At 48.0% G+C, this 16328-nt stretch overlaps 1 protein-coding gene across 1 annotated transcript in view; it reads left to right on the top strand.

Annotated features, from left to right (window-relative positions):
* The window catches only part of LOC311183772 (neuronal acetylcholine receptor subunit alpha-7), a gene marked incomplete at both ends in the record, with an annotated part of 89866 nt that extends 73830 nt beyond the window's left edge, over positions 1-16036 (top strand). The window contains 6 exons of the mRNA XM_084253374.1: positions 2687-2766; positions 5916-6083; positions 7196-7390; positions 8345-8431; positions 11160-11269; positions 15518-16036. Coding sequence (XP_084109500.1) covers positions 2687-2766; positions 5916-6083; positions 7196-7390; positions 8345-8431; positions 11160-11269; positions 15518-16036 — 1159 coding nt within the window. The remainder of the gene's footprint in view (positions 1-2686; positions 2767-5915; positions 6084-7195; positions 7391-8344; positions 8432-11159; positions 11270-15517) is intronic.
* Between the last annotated feature and the right edge of the window lie 292 nt (positions 16037-16328).

Below are 16328 nucleotides of genomic sequence, written 5' to 3'. Positions count from 1 at the left end.
ATTTATTTATTTATTTATTTATACAAGCACTGGGTACAGTCAGAAGCGCAGGAGGGTGAGAGAATTCACCAGAGTCAGAGCGGAGAGCAGAACAGGCAGATGGACAAAATACACTGCTGAGGGGAGCAGCGGGTGGCAGGAGAGGTCTGCGCGCCATGTGGGACCCTCACCCCATGGCCGGGGATCGAACCGGTGTTGCAGAGGCTGCGGGCAACTTCGCAACCCAGCACTCAACCGCTGCGCCTCCGGGGAGGCCCCTTCTTCAAGTTTTTGTTTCAAGTTCAAAGGATGACTTCCTTGTACAGTTTTTGCTCCTGGAGATATTGGTTGCCTTTTTTCTTTCTTTTAATGTTAGATAATATGTCCATCATCAAATCCATACTGTTTTCTAGCAGGTGATTCTTTTCTCCATGGTTCCTCTCTCTCCTCGGAAGCCCAATATCTGGTGGTGATCTGGACCCACCCTTTCCTAAGCCTGCTGCCCAGTTCCACATGGAAACCTCCTTCTTCAATCTCTCGATTTAGTCCAAAAATTTCTTTCTTCTTAATATTCACCACCATTTTTCTGGAGCTGATCTCCAAGTCCATGACCAAGAAAATATATGTGGGAAATAAATTCTCGGAGGCCTTCATCTTCCTGAAAATGCCTCTCTTTGCCTTTATACATAAGTGGTTTCTTTAGCTCTAGAAAATGTCTCTGGTGTCTCTAGTCATTCTCTCCTACTCACTCATCCTGTTGTCTCCTGATGGAACTTCTATAAGTGAGTTTCCCAGGGGCTTTTACCCTGCCCTGCATTTCACCTCTGGGACTCTTATCAACTAAACCTGCCACCCACTTATAAAAGTGCAGTTCATAAATCATATTTTAACTTCCACATTGCTCTTTGTTTTTCTAAATGCAATATCCTCTCAAATTTTTGTGAGGATATTACATTTTTAAGAAGTAATTTTTCATCCCTTTTGTTGGCCTTCTCTGATCCTCATCTCTGCTTGATTGTGTCTCCTGCTGAAGGCTGTCCTCAAATATCTCCTCATTCTGAGTTTTCTCCACTGAGAGGACCCTAGGAGCAGAAAAGGCTGCCAGAGCCTCTCTGGAAGTGGGCGGTCATTATTATTGTCATTACTATCGTCATTACTATCGACCCCCCATTGGCTGCTATGGGGGGAACGTTATACTCTGTGGTTGAAATGGCTGCCTAATTTGTTTTTTTAGATAGTTTCATATATATTTTGTTTACACACAGGACTGGATTTTCAGGGTCTTCAGAATTTATTTTAACCAGGCATGGTAAGACATGCAGGCACCAAAACTACTGTCACAAGGAATAAGTTGTTGTGCTCAGAGATCCCGAGAAACTGGAGATGTGGCACGCACACCCTCAGGGTCACTGGGGAAGCCTTGGGGCCAGTCAGGAGGCAGAGGGATGAGAGCAAACAAGGGCAAGAGCCTTTCTTGTGGGTTCCTCAGGTCTTGCTGGCAAGACAGAGTCAGCAGGCCTAGGATTGGCCAATTTGAACAAGATCAGGCTCTAGGGCAGAGGGGCTGTGCCAAGTTGTCTCGTGTCTAGTCTTGGGATGATTAGGGCAGGTGGATTGTCACTGAGAGTGTAAGAGCCCTATCATGGAGGAGGTTGGGCTGTGGGCTCCGAATCGGTTGGTTTGTATTGAAGAGGGGTGCTGATGAGTGAATTATATATCATCTTTAGGAATCAAGCATCTCAGCCTATGGAGGGTGGAGATAAGGAGACACTGCCTTCCAGGTCAGCAACACCTGGGATGTCTAAGCATCAGAATACAGAAAATAGAAGACATGGCTAATAAGAGCTGTTGGTCTTCACTGCTATTCTTGCTCCTGTCCTGTGCCCCCCACCTCCAGTTTATTCACGTGGGTAACTTCTGGTTCCAGGAGGTACTGAAGCCAGGCAGGGGAGGACCCCAGGGTGCAGGCATCTAAACGGTGCCCTCATTCTGCTCCTGTCCTCCCTGGTGTCACTGCTGATCATGCCTCCAGGACCCCTCTGGGCTCTGCTGTCCTGCGCCTGCAACTTCTGCCATTCAAAATGGGCCTCATTCAGGAGGCAGAACTAAAGCTTTGAAGATAGTGCATCAGAACCCCACCCTCATAGGCCTCCCCTGGTGGTACAGCAGTTAAGCAGTGGGCTGTGAAGCTGCCCACAGCCTCTGCAGTGCTGGTTTGATCCCTGGCCACTGGTGAGGGTCCCACATGGCACGCAGACCTCTCCTGCCAAGCCTGCTGCTCCCCTCAGCAGTGTATTTCATCAGTCTGCCTGTTCTGTTCCCCTCTCTGGCTCTGGTGGATTCTCTCACCCTCCTGCACTTCTGACTGTACCCAGTGCTTGTATGAATCAATACATAAATCTTTTTTAAAAAAAACCCACCCTCATGTTGGTGACAGGAAGGCAGGGTGCACCCACCCACACCTTGTTTCTCATCTGCTGATGTTCTAAATAGTCTTCAGGTTTCCTTTTTACCAAGAACTGTGTTTTACATGCATGGAAAAATCGTGGTTCCTATGAAATGGGGGTGGATGAGGGTCCCCTCCAGTCTGACCTCTGCAAATGAGGGGCTGCCAGGCCTCCCAAAAAGGCTCCAACCCTGGTGGCAGCTGCCACGAGGGCCCCAGGAAACCCTCACCTGGCTCATGAAATCCATTTCCTGTTTCTAGTGCCGATGAACGATTTGACGCCACGTTCCACACCAACGTGTTAGTGAACTCTTCTGGGCATTGCCAGTACCTGCCTCCAGGTAAGGTCCACTCCCTTCACGTGCCTACAGGTGGGCAACACGACTGGGTGCTCATGCCAGCAGTTGCTGCCTCCGAGCCCCCCATGTCCCTGGCTCTGCCCTCACCCACATCTTCCTGACTGTGGCTGCACCTCCTGCCTCCTGCTCAAGTCTGGGAGTGACGACTTGAGCTTCTGTATCACACTGTGTTGTGTGTTTTCGTTGTCCCTGTGCCTTTAAAAGTCCATGCACAATGGAAGCCAGTCTTACTTGTCAGGTGGTTTCCAGGTCTCCTTTGCACCCCATGAGCCAGACCCAGGCTGCTCCTTCTCTGTTCAGGCTCTTCTCCTTCCCACCAGACTGGGGGCTCGGCAGGTGCCACTCTCCGTGTGTCGGCTGGGTGGTGAACTTGCTGGGTCTGCGTAAAGAGCTCCTGTGTGTCAGGTTCCAGATTGAGTGGTTTCAAAGCGGGGTTCCATTAGCTACTTGGTCCTATTTGAGCTTCTCTCCTCCTCCTGACCTGCTGATGGTCAACTGCCTCTTGGTTCCGATTCTTTCCCCACCTGCCTATCACCTCAGTCAGCTCACAGGGCCCCGGGATGCTCAGTGAGTTGTCCACAGCTTAGAAAATCTGGGTTTCTGGTGTTGAGCTATTTGGATGTTGACAGGTTTTTAAAAATCTTTTAGATAATTTTTATAAGTATTTTTCCAGCATTATCTTTCCCAGACAAACACACTGTGACTATATTTTTAATTTCTTCCTCTCAGTTAAGTTGCAACCACCCCCACTTCACCACACACACACACACACACACACACACACCACATTCACCACACCATACACACACACCACACCTTGCTCCATTCCATACACATATACACACCCTTTCACACACACATCACTTCCCACACATATACACCACACATAGATATACTATGCACCTAAATACATATACACATACCCCCACACACACAATGCACTTATACACATGTGCCACACAACACAAGACACAAATGTATTGCATGCATCACACAAAACACACATATACTCATCACACACATGCATGCTCAAAACCACACATATACTCATCACACACATGCATGCAAACACACACCACACCTCTCTAGCAGCCTTTCTTGGTCTCTGGCCTTCTGACTTATCACCCAGCACACATGAAGCTGCTCTGCCTTCTGGCTTGTCCTTCACATGCTCTTGCTCTTCAGCGGACAATAAACATCCTGTGGGCAGAATCCAATTACCCACCTTACAACCAGCACCCATCAACAGTGCCTGGCCCTTGTTCAATAAACGAATGAGTGTTTGAACCCATCAAGGGGAGATACTTCCTAATCATGTTTGTATAGATTGAAGAACTCCCGATTTTCAGGTTTTCTAACTTACAACACGTTCACTCTTGCTGCTTGCCTGCTCCCCTCCCCAGTCCAAGCAGGCTCCCCTCTCTCCAGGCCCCTTGCAGGGCAGGGCTGTGGGAGGGGCCTCTGTCTCTTTCTTTCTCACCAGGCCTGTGAGGCACAGCTTCTGTGGTGAGGACTGTCTGAGGATGTGACCCCAGCAGTTGTCAAGTAGAAGAACATGGACTGCAGGTTGCCTTGGAGGCTGAGACCATTTTCCGTTAAGGGAGCAGTGCTGCTGGCCCCTAAGCTATGCATGAGCAGCAGTCTCCAGGCTCCATCCCTGTGTCCCGCAGCCCCCCCGGGGACAGTCCCTGTATCCTTCCCCATGTGGCCCCTTAGCCTGGTCAGCACAAGGCACATGACACTGTGCCCGTGTCTGTGCTCGTGGGGGCAGGGTGGAGCTGTCTGACTTAGAGTTGTTTTGCTGTGATTCATTAGTTCATTTGGTTTGGCTATTTACATTCCACAGGAGAGAAGCCATGGATAATTGTCTTTCACGTCCTGATGTACTTCGTTTACCATAATCACTTCACGTTCCATCCTGTGGTCACAAAAGTCAAGATTTCATGCTTTTTTTTTTTTTTAATAGCTGAGCTATATTCTGTTGAGTGCATCTACTACACGCTCTATCCGGTCACCCATCCATTTAGGTTGTCGCCACGTCTCAGCTAGTGTGAATAACACTGCCATGAACATAGGGAGGTATTTCTTTCAAACAGCATTTTTTTGGTGAGAACGTCAAAGATACACAGTCTTACAAAACTTCAGGTAAATGATATGATGTCAACTAACCGTAGTCGCCAGGATGCATATTCGATTCTCAGGACTTAGTCAGTTTACAACAAAAGGTTGTGTCACCCCAATCTGCCCGCCCTCACGCCCCGGCCACCACCATCCTACCACCAGTTTTCATGAGCTTTACTTTTCTTTTTCCAGAAGACCTCTCCTGTCTCTCCTGCTGCTCCCCTCAGCAGTGTATTTCAGTCAGTCTGCCTGTTCTGCTCCCCACTCTGTCTCTGGTGAATCCTCACCGCCTCCCTCCCGCACCTTTGACCTCCACCCCAGCTCTTGTATGCATAAGTAAATAAAATAAATCTTTAAAGAAAAAAACAAAGATTCTACGTATGAATGAGATGAATGAGAACATGTGGTATTTGTCTTCTGGCTTATTTCACTTGGCATAATGCCCCTAAGGTGCATGCACTTTGCCCCACATGGCAGGATTCACTTCCTTTTTTTATGGCTGGATAATATTCATTGTATATGTGTGTGCTTGTGTATGATTTATATACTTTTTTCTCTATTCATTCATCCATTAACACTAAGCTTATTTCCATATCTTGGCTGCTGAGTGATGCCTGAAATGGACAAGGGGGTGCAGATGTCTCTTTGAGACTGTGATTTTGTTTCCATTGGATAGAGCCCCCGGGTGGGGCTGCGGGATCATATGGTAGGCTCTATTTTTATTTTTTGGAGGAAACTCCATACTGTTTCCATAATGACGGTACTAATTTACATTCCTGGAACAGGGTGGCACTGCTTTGGGTATTTAAAGCGCATCTACTCAGCCTCCGTTTTGGTCCCCCTCACTTTTTTTTATAGTTTATTTATTTATATGCATTTTATATCATTGTTCTTTTTTTTTTTTTTTTTACAGTGTTTGCTTTTTTTTCTCAGGTGTAATCCCCATAGAATTTCCACCACCAGTTCACCCATGCGCCATCAACACAGTCCCTTGTCTCTTGCCCACGTAGGCATATTCAAGAGCTCCTGCTACATCGATGTGCGCTGGTTCCCCTTCGACGTGCAGCAGTGCAAACTGAAATTCGGGTCCTGGTCCTATGGAGGGTGGTCCCTGGATCTCCAGATGCAGGAGGCGGACATCAGCGGCTACATCCCAAATGGAGAGTGGGACCTCGTGGGTAAGCCCTGCAGAGCCCCAAGCCCCGCAGCCTGGAGGAAAGCGGTGCTATTCCTACGCCAGCTTAGTTTTGGATGTTCAGACTTGTAGTGTGAGCGTGTAGAAAACACTGCAGCATTCTCCATAATTTATTGAGCCCTTATGTGATGAGAAACAAACAAAAGACAATTCAACCACTCAGTGCTTTCCCGAGGAATGTGCAGTAGGGTGAGGACACATTTGGACAAGGCATTGGTAGCAGAGGTGTCCCGGTAGTGTTCAGATCCACTCCACCCCTAAAATCAGGTAGGAGGCAAATTGCAATGACAGGAACATGCATTTAATCATTTTAAATAGAAAAACAATACTTGCATTTACAATGGTGTGACATTCACAGTATATTATCTATAATCATAGTGTCCTGGGCAGGTCAGGATTCATTCTCTTGCAGCAGTAAGAGAATGCTATATAATTAACTCTACTGGGTGGCTTATGAACAACAGAAATGCATTTCTAATTGTTCTGGAGATTGGGAAATCCAAGACTAAGGTGCTGGCAGATTCAGTGACTGATGAGGAATGGCTTCCTGGTTCTCAGGGGGCTGTCATCTGACCGGTCCTCACAGGGCAGAAGGAACGCGGGAACTCTCCGGAACCTCTTTTATAAGGGCATGAGAATCTCATTCATGAGAGTTTCTCCCTTATGACCTAATAAGCACCTCCCAAGGGCCCACCTCCAGTACCTTCTCACTGTGCATGAGGATTCAATATACGCATTTTGGGGTGACACAAACATTCTGTCTATGACACAGAGAATTTCAACCCATGAAAAATAAACCTGCCAATTTACTCAAATATCACTAAGATACTCCAAACAATTCTATAATAAACCAGAAAGCATTTTTTCAAACACTGGTTACCCACTATTTTTTTTTTAGCACTTAGCAGACCCCATGCCTGTGTTAATGTGGTATAAACATTAATGTGGTGGTGGGAGATTTACAGGGACTACACCTGAGGGGAAAAAATACTGTACAAAAATGAATGATGATATAAAAAAATAAAGTTTAATAAAAAGCCAAGCAGGGTAATTATTCAAACAATGCCCCCCCTCCCTCCCCCCCCCCCCATGGAGGAATCCCCGGCAAACGCAGTGAGAAGTTCTACGAGTGCTGCAAGGAGCCCTACCCGGACGTCACCTTCACAGTGACCATCCGCCGCAGGACCCTCTACTATGGCCTCAACCTGCTCATCCCCTGCGTGCTCATCTCTGCCCTGGCCCTACTGGTCTTCTTGCTCCCTGCAGACTCCGGGGAGAAAATCTCCCTCGGTAAGTGCCGGAATCTCTGGTGAGAGTCTGAGATGGAATGGGGGGACCCTGCCTTGAGGTCAGCTCTGGGGCTCACTGTACACAGTTTAGGGGTCATCGGGCATCTGGGTGCGGCAATGTGCCGGGGCCCTCTGAGCACATCTTACTGAACTCCTGGCCCAGGGTGTCTCCTGGAGACCACAGGCTGTAGATTTAGGCTTCGTGCAGAAGGCCACATCCTCCCGAGATACGGAGGAACCTCTGATCCCACAGGAGGAGGGAGATGCCCAGCGGGGGCCACCTAGTCCTGCCCCAGAGGCCTGTGCTTTCTGGCTCATTGCTGCTTCACCCTCGCCCTGGGGGAGACTGGCCAGTGCACCTTGTGGCCAGGAAATGATTTGGTATTTGGTTGACTTAGTCTAGTATCTGCTTGCATTGGGTTATTGCCTCACAGTGCAAGTCCTTATGAACATCCAATAGGAAGATAAGGAAACTGAATGGAATGGGAACTTTCTCAACCTCTCAAATAGTTATTAAGGAGCATCTTTAGTACATGTAGAAAACATGATCAAAGCTGTATCTTTTAACTCTCGGGTTCAGCCATGTTACATGACTTCTCCAAAGCCACACCGCTAGTAAGTAGCCAAGTCAAGATGAAGAGCCAGAACCTCAGCCTGCATGTTTCCCTACTACCCAAGCAGTCAACTCTGATGTGAGAAAGGAAACTAGAGACACTTGTGTTGAAATCGGTTAGTCTCTCTGTGTATTCCTCTAGAGGTCTGGCTCCTACACTTGGCTCCACCTCTAGGATAAATTCCTGTGCCCATGTGATCAGAAAAGCCCATGCTTGGTTTCAGGAACATCGCAGACCCTCCTGCCATCCCTTCTCAGGACTCTGAACCTCAGGCCCAGGTCTGATGGGATCAGGCCTCATCATCACTTCTGCTCAGGTGCTACTGTGTGTTTATGTTTCAGGGATAACAGTTTTACTTTCTCTTACTGTCTTCATGCTGCTGGTGGCTGAGATCATGCCTGCGACATCCGACTCAGTGCCCCTGATAGGTAAGCGAGCCCTGCTCCTTAGAGGGTGTCCAGGATTCCTGGCTCTCGGAGCAGAAATGTGTCCTCAGGTCTGTGAGAGCCACCGGCTATTTTCTGCTGTGAGATGACTGCTCACCTGGGCACCTGGGGGCAGAGGGCAGTCCTGCTTGATGATTGGGTGTTAAGTTGCCTCCTTCCCACCACAACTCCCCCATGAAGCTTGTCCTAAAGGTTTTACCATTAGAGATTCATTGTTTTTGCTTCAGTCATCTTTTTTCCACAAATCCTTTGCTAAGATAAAAGGAGCAAACACTTGAAGTCTTAGCCATTGTTTCCTAAAAGCCTTTGTGGGTGTGGTATATGTCCTAGTATCAGAGAGCCAGGACCCACCTTTCACCTTGAGGGTCTGACCCCAATTCTTTCTTTTAAAAAAAAAAAAAAAGATTGATTGATTTATGCATACAAGAGCTGAGTTGTGTGTGTGTGTGGGGGGGAGGGTGCTGCGGTGAGAGGATCCACCAGAGACAGAGTAGGGAACAGAACAGGCAGATTGACCGAAGTATACTGCTGAGGGGAGCAGCAGGCGAGACAGGAGAGGTTTGCTGCACCATGTAGGTCATGACCTCCCTGGCTGGGTGATTGAACTCATGCTGCAGTGGCTGCAGATAGCTTCATAGAGCTGAGTCTTAATCTCTTGCGCCACCAGGCAGTGCCCTGACCCCATTTCTTTCTTCTTGTCAACACAGGGCTCTCACCAGAGACCTGCAGCAGAAAGTACCCTTAGGGGGAATTCCCAGACCCTGCTTCAGCAGCGAGTCCACGAGAAAGGCTGGGTGGGGGCATATCAGATCTGCCAGCCTCTGACACCTGTAGTTGGAATTTGGTGGGGTCCTTTGACCTTGAACTCCCCCATAGGTCATTGTTTTCACCTGCTAGGGATGCTGTCATAAAATTCTGCAGACTGGTGGCTTACCTGACAGTAGATCTGGAGGCTGGAAGTCCAAGATGAAGGTGTGGGCAGGTTTGGTTTTTCCTGAGGCCTCTCCTTGGCTTCCCGATGGCCATATTCTCCATGTGACCTCACAAGGCGTTTCCTCTATGTGTGTCTGGTTTCCTTTATTATAAGGTGTGAGAATAGAGGGCAGGAACCCCCCACTCCTCTAGGTTCTTCTTGGGCTGGTAGAACAAATAAATTAATGTCAGCCAGATCATGAGGAGAAAAGAGCAAATTTAATTTACATATCTATGGAGAATTTAAATGGTTGTAAATGGCTAAATGGGTTAAATGGTTGTAAATTCTAAAATAAATGGGATAAAGTGAAAGTTTATGTCCTGAACTAAGGATGGGATAGGGGCCTGGGGTGTCGAGGAAAGAGGAGGGGGCTCATGAGATGAAGAGAAGATGACTTCACAGGACAAAACGCTGCCTCTGGTTAAGATAGCCTTCTTAGATAAAAATGGTTATTTCTGGAGATGTCCCTAAATTGGGGTAATCTTCATTATTTAAGATAATGGTAGTAGTTTCTCCTGAGGCTCTAGGGCCTTCATGGACAGTAGCTCCACATGTTGAGTGACCCGTATTAGAAAAAGCCTGCTCTGGACATCTTGGGAAAACCTATGTGACCATTTTGGGAGAAGCCGACCCTACAAAAGATACCAGTCAAGCTGGATCAAAGCCCACTCTCTTTAACTTAAATGCCTCTCTAGTGGCCCTGTCTTATATACGGGCACTGCAGTTTGGAGCTTTAACCTATAGGTTTTAGGGGGACATGATTTAGCCCATACTTTCATGTCTTGCTCCACTCTCTTCCCCATCCTGATGCTAATTTAAGTTCAAATGTCCACCTCTGGGAGCTCCTAGAAGCTTCTTTGCCTCCATGGGAGAGCAGTGAGTTATTGCTACCTGGACGGTGCTCTTGACCAGCCATGTGGCTGTTCACTTAGCCTCCTAGGCCAGGATGTTCTGCTTAGAGTTCTGACCCCTTCGGCAGACAGCCAACCCAAGGCCTCATGACTTCCACTCCACCAGGCTTTCTCCTTGGCCCGTCACCCATATAATTGCCAATCCCAGCACCAACCCTGCAAAGCAGACCTTTCCATTCCTATTGTACTGGGAAAGAACCTGCAGTCCGGAAAGACTGTTTGGCCTGTCCAAATTCATAGAAGGAAGGCAATCTGTCAGGGAATTGGGGAGAAGCTCTTTCAGATGCTACAGGCTGTTCTTGCCTGGGGAAAGGCAGAGAAATAGATTCTTGTCCATCAGTGCTGAAGCTAATGTTCTCAGTCTGAAAGCCCCTGCCCAGAACCTGTTCCTCATGAGGAACAACTGACTTCCCAGTGTTTCTCAGTAGGTGGGGCCAGATTCATGGTCCATACTCATGCCACAAATGCTTAAGACAGCCAAGTGATGACCAGGTGTGCCCACCTGTGATCTCACAGGTGATTCTAGTACAATCTCCCTAGCATCCTGCAAGGCACTGTGGAGGCTCATGGCAGGAGGAGGGAGTCCAGGGAATGGTCTTCAGCTGGGCCCTTCTCCAGGATGGAACAGCAGGTCTGCAACTGCTGACTGGAAATGTGGATGGTGTTCTGCAAGCTGGAGGCAGCCCTGCCCCGCCTTCTGGCAGTCCTGCCCTGCCCTGCCCTCCGGCATCCCTGACAGTCAGAGAGCATGAGACCCACAGCCCTGGGCACCTGTGGCCTGGGTGCAGGAGGCCCAGGTCTCATTCTGCATCTTTTCTCTTGACAGCTCAATACTTCGCCAGCACCATGATCATCGTGGGCCTCTCTGTGGTCGTGACAGTGATCGTGCTGCAGTACCACCATCATGACCCCGATGGCGGCAAGATGCCCAAGTGGGTACGTCCCTCCTGGTCCTCCGCCCCTGTCAGCAGGAGTCAGGGTCCCTCCCCTCTGAGAAAGCCCACACACAGCAGTCACCCCCAGGCAGACCGCCCCTACCTGTGTGTCTCTGCAGAGAGGACCCTCCTGGCGGCTTTCCCCATAGGAACCTAGAGCTCTGTCCTCACGGTCCCCTGTCCCTGGCAGGGCTTGCACGCTGGCTGCTCTGCACATTTTTCCAGCATAATATTTTTAAAACTGCTTTTTACTTGCCGTACACTATAATGAACTGGGCAGTGGTTAGAAGTCAAAGTCAAGATAAGCACAAAGCTGTGTGGTTGGATGTTTACAACAGAAGCAGAGTGAAGTATATTATCAGCTGTGCTACATGAAAATACATCCAGTACACACGGGACACAATCTCACCAAATGCCTATACTATAAATGTTCTGAGTCACCAGCGAGAAACGGGGAAGGGAATGAATAGGAAATGGATGAAGAAGTCAGCAGTTGAATAAAATAGCTTGTCCTCTTAGCATAGGTCATACCACTCCTTAGTGCTGCCGAGCCGCTCTGGCTGTGACGTCTGCTGATGCTCCCTCCAGAGTTCAGTGTCTGCAGCGCTGCACCCACCCTGGCCGACACTTGGGAGACCTTGATTAGGGCTCACCATGGTGGGAAAAGCCCCCGGGGCTCTAGTGGCTGCTCCCAAGCCACATTTCTTCCTTAGGTCCTTCAAACATTGCAGAATTCTTATCCAGAGAGTGTGACCTGGGAGGTGGGGGGGGGGGCAGTGGGAGAGCTAAAGAAGCCCCCTGATAACAAAATGAGCCTATCTTTGGAGACCCATGACCTTGCGTCTAAGTTCAAAAGAGAATCTAGGACTCACCATATTCTAAATGCAGCTGCAAGATGTAAGATGCGTTTTTGCTAGCCTCCAGGTACAGGGGATTTCTGGGTCTTCCTAAAACATTGTGAAATAACTTACATTTATCCAAAAGTTAACTTAGAAAGGACTACTTTAAAAAAATTGGTTTTATGAAGCTACTGGGTCCCCTTGGGGTCCCTGCCATGGAAAGCTCCCCTCTTGCACTTAATAACCAAGTAACTCTCTCCCCTGTTCCTTCACCCTGCTGCCACCAACAAGATTGATAACCATTTAAAGTAATTCCTTCTTTTTCCATCCAGTGTTTATTTATGCAAGTGCAAAGATATAAACACACATTCTTATTTATCTTAAGTGTTTTGATGGATGTCAAGTTAAGGGCTGCTAGGATAAGGGAATTAAGACAGACACAAGCCATTTTAAATGACCCAGAAGCACTTCACTGTTCCAGAAAAATGTTAATTTAGAGCATATGCTAATTACTCACCTCTCAGCCCAAGAGCATGTTAAAACCACTGGCTGCAAATGAAATATGAAGCTTGTGGCTTGCTTTCATTTTAGATGGCCCTCTGCATTTTTTCTTTCCATGTGTGTTTGAAATATAAGCAACCTCCGAGGGACTTTTATTATGATCTGTTGCTAAGAAGATAGTGTCAGTGTGGTGGCATTATGTGACATTTGCACAGTCAGAAACAAAACTATAACCTAACAGAAGAGGTCATGAGCACAGTTTGATAAGTGCCAAAAGGATAATTTCATCTTTTGAGATGCTTTAACTTCGAAAGTTAATGATTCACACTATGGAATTCAAAGTAGACTTGGCACTTGAGATGTGCCCGGGGGATGCCAACCCCCATCCCCTCCTCCCGCTGCCCCATGGCAGGAGAAGCATTGCTTAGCCTTCCCTGCGCACAACTGCCTCTGGGTTTGGACACACTCACAGCCACTCTGCTCCCTAGAGCGCTGGATTCTAGTGCTTTCTGAGTGTGGGTTGAGCTAAAGTCACAGGAGTTTTGGAGAGAAACTTGTAGAGCCTTTTAAAGATGAGATTGTAGAAGTCTAAGCACGTTAGATGACTTGCTCATGTGAGCCAATGTATTAGCCTCTATGAGCCTCACCTCCTCTATCTGCAAAATGGGGGGGGGGGGTGCTGAGAAGCCCAAGAGAGATAATATGTCTGAGAAGCTGGGAGAAGAGTGCTTTATACTTTATAGAGTGCTGAGAAGCCCAAGAGAGATAATATGTCTCATGAGGCTTTGTGTAAGGCCACACTGGCCTAAGGATTCATGGGGTATTCTGTGTCCCTGCTCCTAGTGCTCATGGAAAAGCCTCAAGGTCAATCACCATAAGCTTTCCAGGCTCCAGAGGTGTTTGTGGGATAAAGGCAGGATATAAAATGTGCCACCTGCTAGGAACAATTAAGTACAAGCTGCAGTGAAACTTCTTATGTTTGCGCATTTTCATTGCCTGTCTCCCAACCTGCCTACTGCAGTTCTCTTTGATAAGACGCCATAAAAATGATCACCAAGAAAGTGACACAGACGTCAACTTCAGAACTTACTGCCCAAACTTACAGATGGGAAACATCCCTGCTAGGTTGCTGCTGGAATTTGCCTACAATCGTAGACCAAAGTTCAAACACAATCAGTATCTGGGTAATTTCAGGGAAAGGGACCACTTTCACGCACTTGTCCAAACAGGTTTATAAGAATGCCCCTCTCTCTCCTGGATAGAAGCTTCAGGTGGCTCCTTTCTTTCCATTAAAGAATATAAAAAGTCTCAGTTATTTCTCTCCAGCTTCTTCTGTGCATATGGGCATTATTCATTCATAACACACTTTAGACCCGAGGTTGGCCAAATAAGACTCTGGTGGCCAATCCCAGCCCACGGTCCCTTTTGTAATTAAAATGTTTTTAGGAAACCATCACACCCATTCTTTGACATGATGTCTCTGGCTGATTTTGTACCTTGCTGTTCTTACCTGGGGCAGAGCTGAGTAGCTGCAACACAGGTTTTATGCAAAAGCTGAACTATTTTCTAGCTGTGCCTGTACAGAAAGGCTGTCACCCCTCCCTCAGAATTGTCAAATTGCTTCCCACAAAACATCTCACTCAGTTTTCCTGCAGCCTGACAAGCTAGGTTAGCCCTTCCTTCATCCTGTTGGTTCCTAGCACTGTTAGTGTCTCCAATTGTCTCACACAGCCACTCGGTCAAAAGAAATATCTCCAGTTCTGTTTATTAAATAATTACTTAATAAGCCTTGATGCATTAACAACTCAGCACTGGCTGGCACCACCTCTCAAACCCTGGGGTCAGTCAGAGGCCACTATGCTCATTTTTTGTTCCATGTTGACTTTCTCTGCACTTGATTCTAATCAAGACAATCTCAAGTCCTGCCTTGCCACAGTTTGTCACTGCAGGAGATGTAGCATTCTAATGTTACAATCGGAATGGCTTCAAGTAGGGGCTGGTGCTGTGCCATAGACCTCCCCGCATTGCACTGAAAAATGTTAAGTCTTCGAGAGCACCCTGTGAGTTTGCTGTGATCCTCTGGGTAGCTCACAGAGATAACTCGCCCTTGGTTACAGATGAGGAAGGATCAGCGAGGGGAAGTGATGGCTCTGGTCACACAGCTCAGGGTACTCTTTGCAAGACAGCCTTCTCTGCAGTCTCCCTTCTGTGAGATCGCCCTGAGCTTGCTACAGAGAAATCAGCTCCTTCCTGATATTACGCAGTAACTTGATTCCCACCACCTGTCTAAATCTGCTTTGGAATGTGCTGGCATTGCATCCTGTGTCAACTCACCTGGGGTCCTGGCACCCCCGGGAGCCACAGAGTAGAGCAAGTAGTTGAGGGTCAGGGTTTTTTTTTAATATTTTATTTTATATAATTCTTACATCATTTTTCATTTTTCATATGTAATATGAAATATTATATATGTAATATTCCCCATACAATTGCACCCCCTTATTTTGACCCTAATCCTACTTCTCCCCGCCAACCCCTGCAGTGTGTCTCTGGTTTATAGTTGCTTGTTGATTTTGATTTTTTCTTTATTATAGTTAGTCTTTTTCCTGGTCCCTTATTTGGGTTTTCTAAATTCCTGCTATGAGTGAGACCATCCGGTATTTTTCTTTTTCTTTCTGGCTTATTTCACTGAGCATGATCCCTTCCAGCGCCATCCATGTTGCTGCAAATTGCATGAGTTTATCTTTTTTGATTGTTGAGTAATATTCCATGGTGTATATGGACCACATCTTCTTGATCCAGTCATGTATTTTTGGGCATTTGGGTTGTTTCCAAAGCTTAGCTATTGTAAATAGAGGGTCACATTTTTGCCCGGCTCACTAACGACCACTCCCAACCTGTTGTCTCCCCAGACCAGAGTGATTCTCCTGAACTGGTGTGCGTGGTTCCTGCGCATGAAGCGACCAGGGGAGGACAAGGTGCGCCCCGCCTGCCAGCACAAGCAGCGGCGCTGCAGCCTGGCCAGCGTGGAGATGAGCACGGTGGCAGGGCCACCGGCCACCAACGGCAACCTGCTCTACATAGGCTTCCGGGGACTGGAGGGCATGCACTGCGCGCCCACCCCTGACTCGGGGGTCGTGTGTGGCCGCCTGGCTTGCTCGCCCACACACGACGACCACCTTCTGCACGGCGGGCAACCCTCCGACACGGACCCCGAGCTGGCCAAGATCCTCGAGGAGGTCCGCTACATTGCCAACCGCTTCCGCTGCCAGGACGAAAGTGAGGCCATCTGCAGCGAATGGAAGTTCGCGGCCTGCGTGGTGGACCGCCTGTGCCTCATGGCCTTCTCGGTCTTCACCATCATCTGCACCATCGGCATCCTGATGTCGGCTCCCAACTTCGTGGAGGCTGTGTCCAAAGACTTTGCTTAATTTGTCTTGGTCCCCTGTGTGTAGAAAATGCACAGATAGGCAAATGTCGTTTTCGTGAGAATTTGGGGTGCTCATCCCACATTCATCGTGCGGGTGCCTGTGTACCTTTGCTGTCGTTAGTCATGTCTGTTTCCTGGTTACTTTCGGTAGTAGCATCTTAGCATGCTTTTGTTGAATCCTTTCAGACAGGCTGTTAGATATCCTTGCAGCATCCCCAAGGTCAGCAGAGCCCCTGGGAGGTCATTTGCCCATTCCCAGCTTCCTAGTGAGACCTTCAGAGAGGTGGGGGTTG

Source organism: Talpa europaea (assembly GCF_964194135.1).
Source record: "Talpa europaea genome assembly, chromosome: 14".
Taxonomy (NCBI): Eukaryota; Metazoa; Chordata; class Mammalia; order Eulipotyphla; family Talpidae; genus Talpa; species Talpa europaea.
The sequence above is the reverse complement of the archived record's forward strand: the minus strand, read 5'-3'. Positions and strand labels throughout refer to the sequence as shown.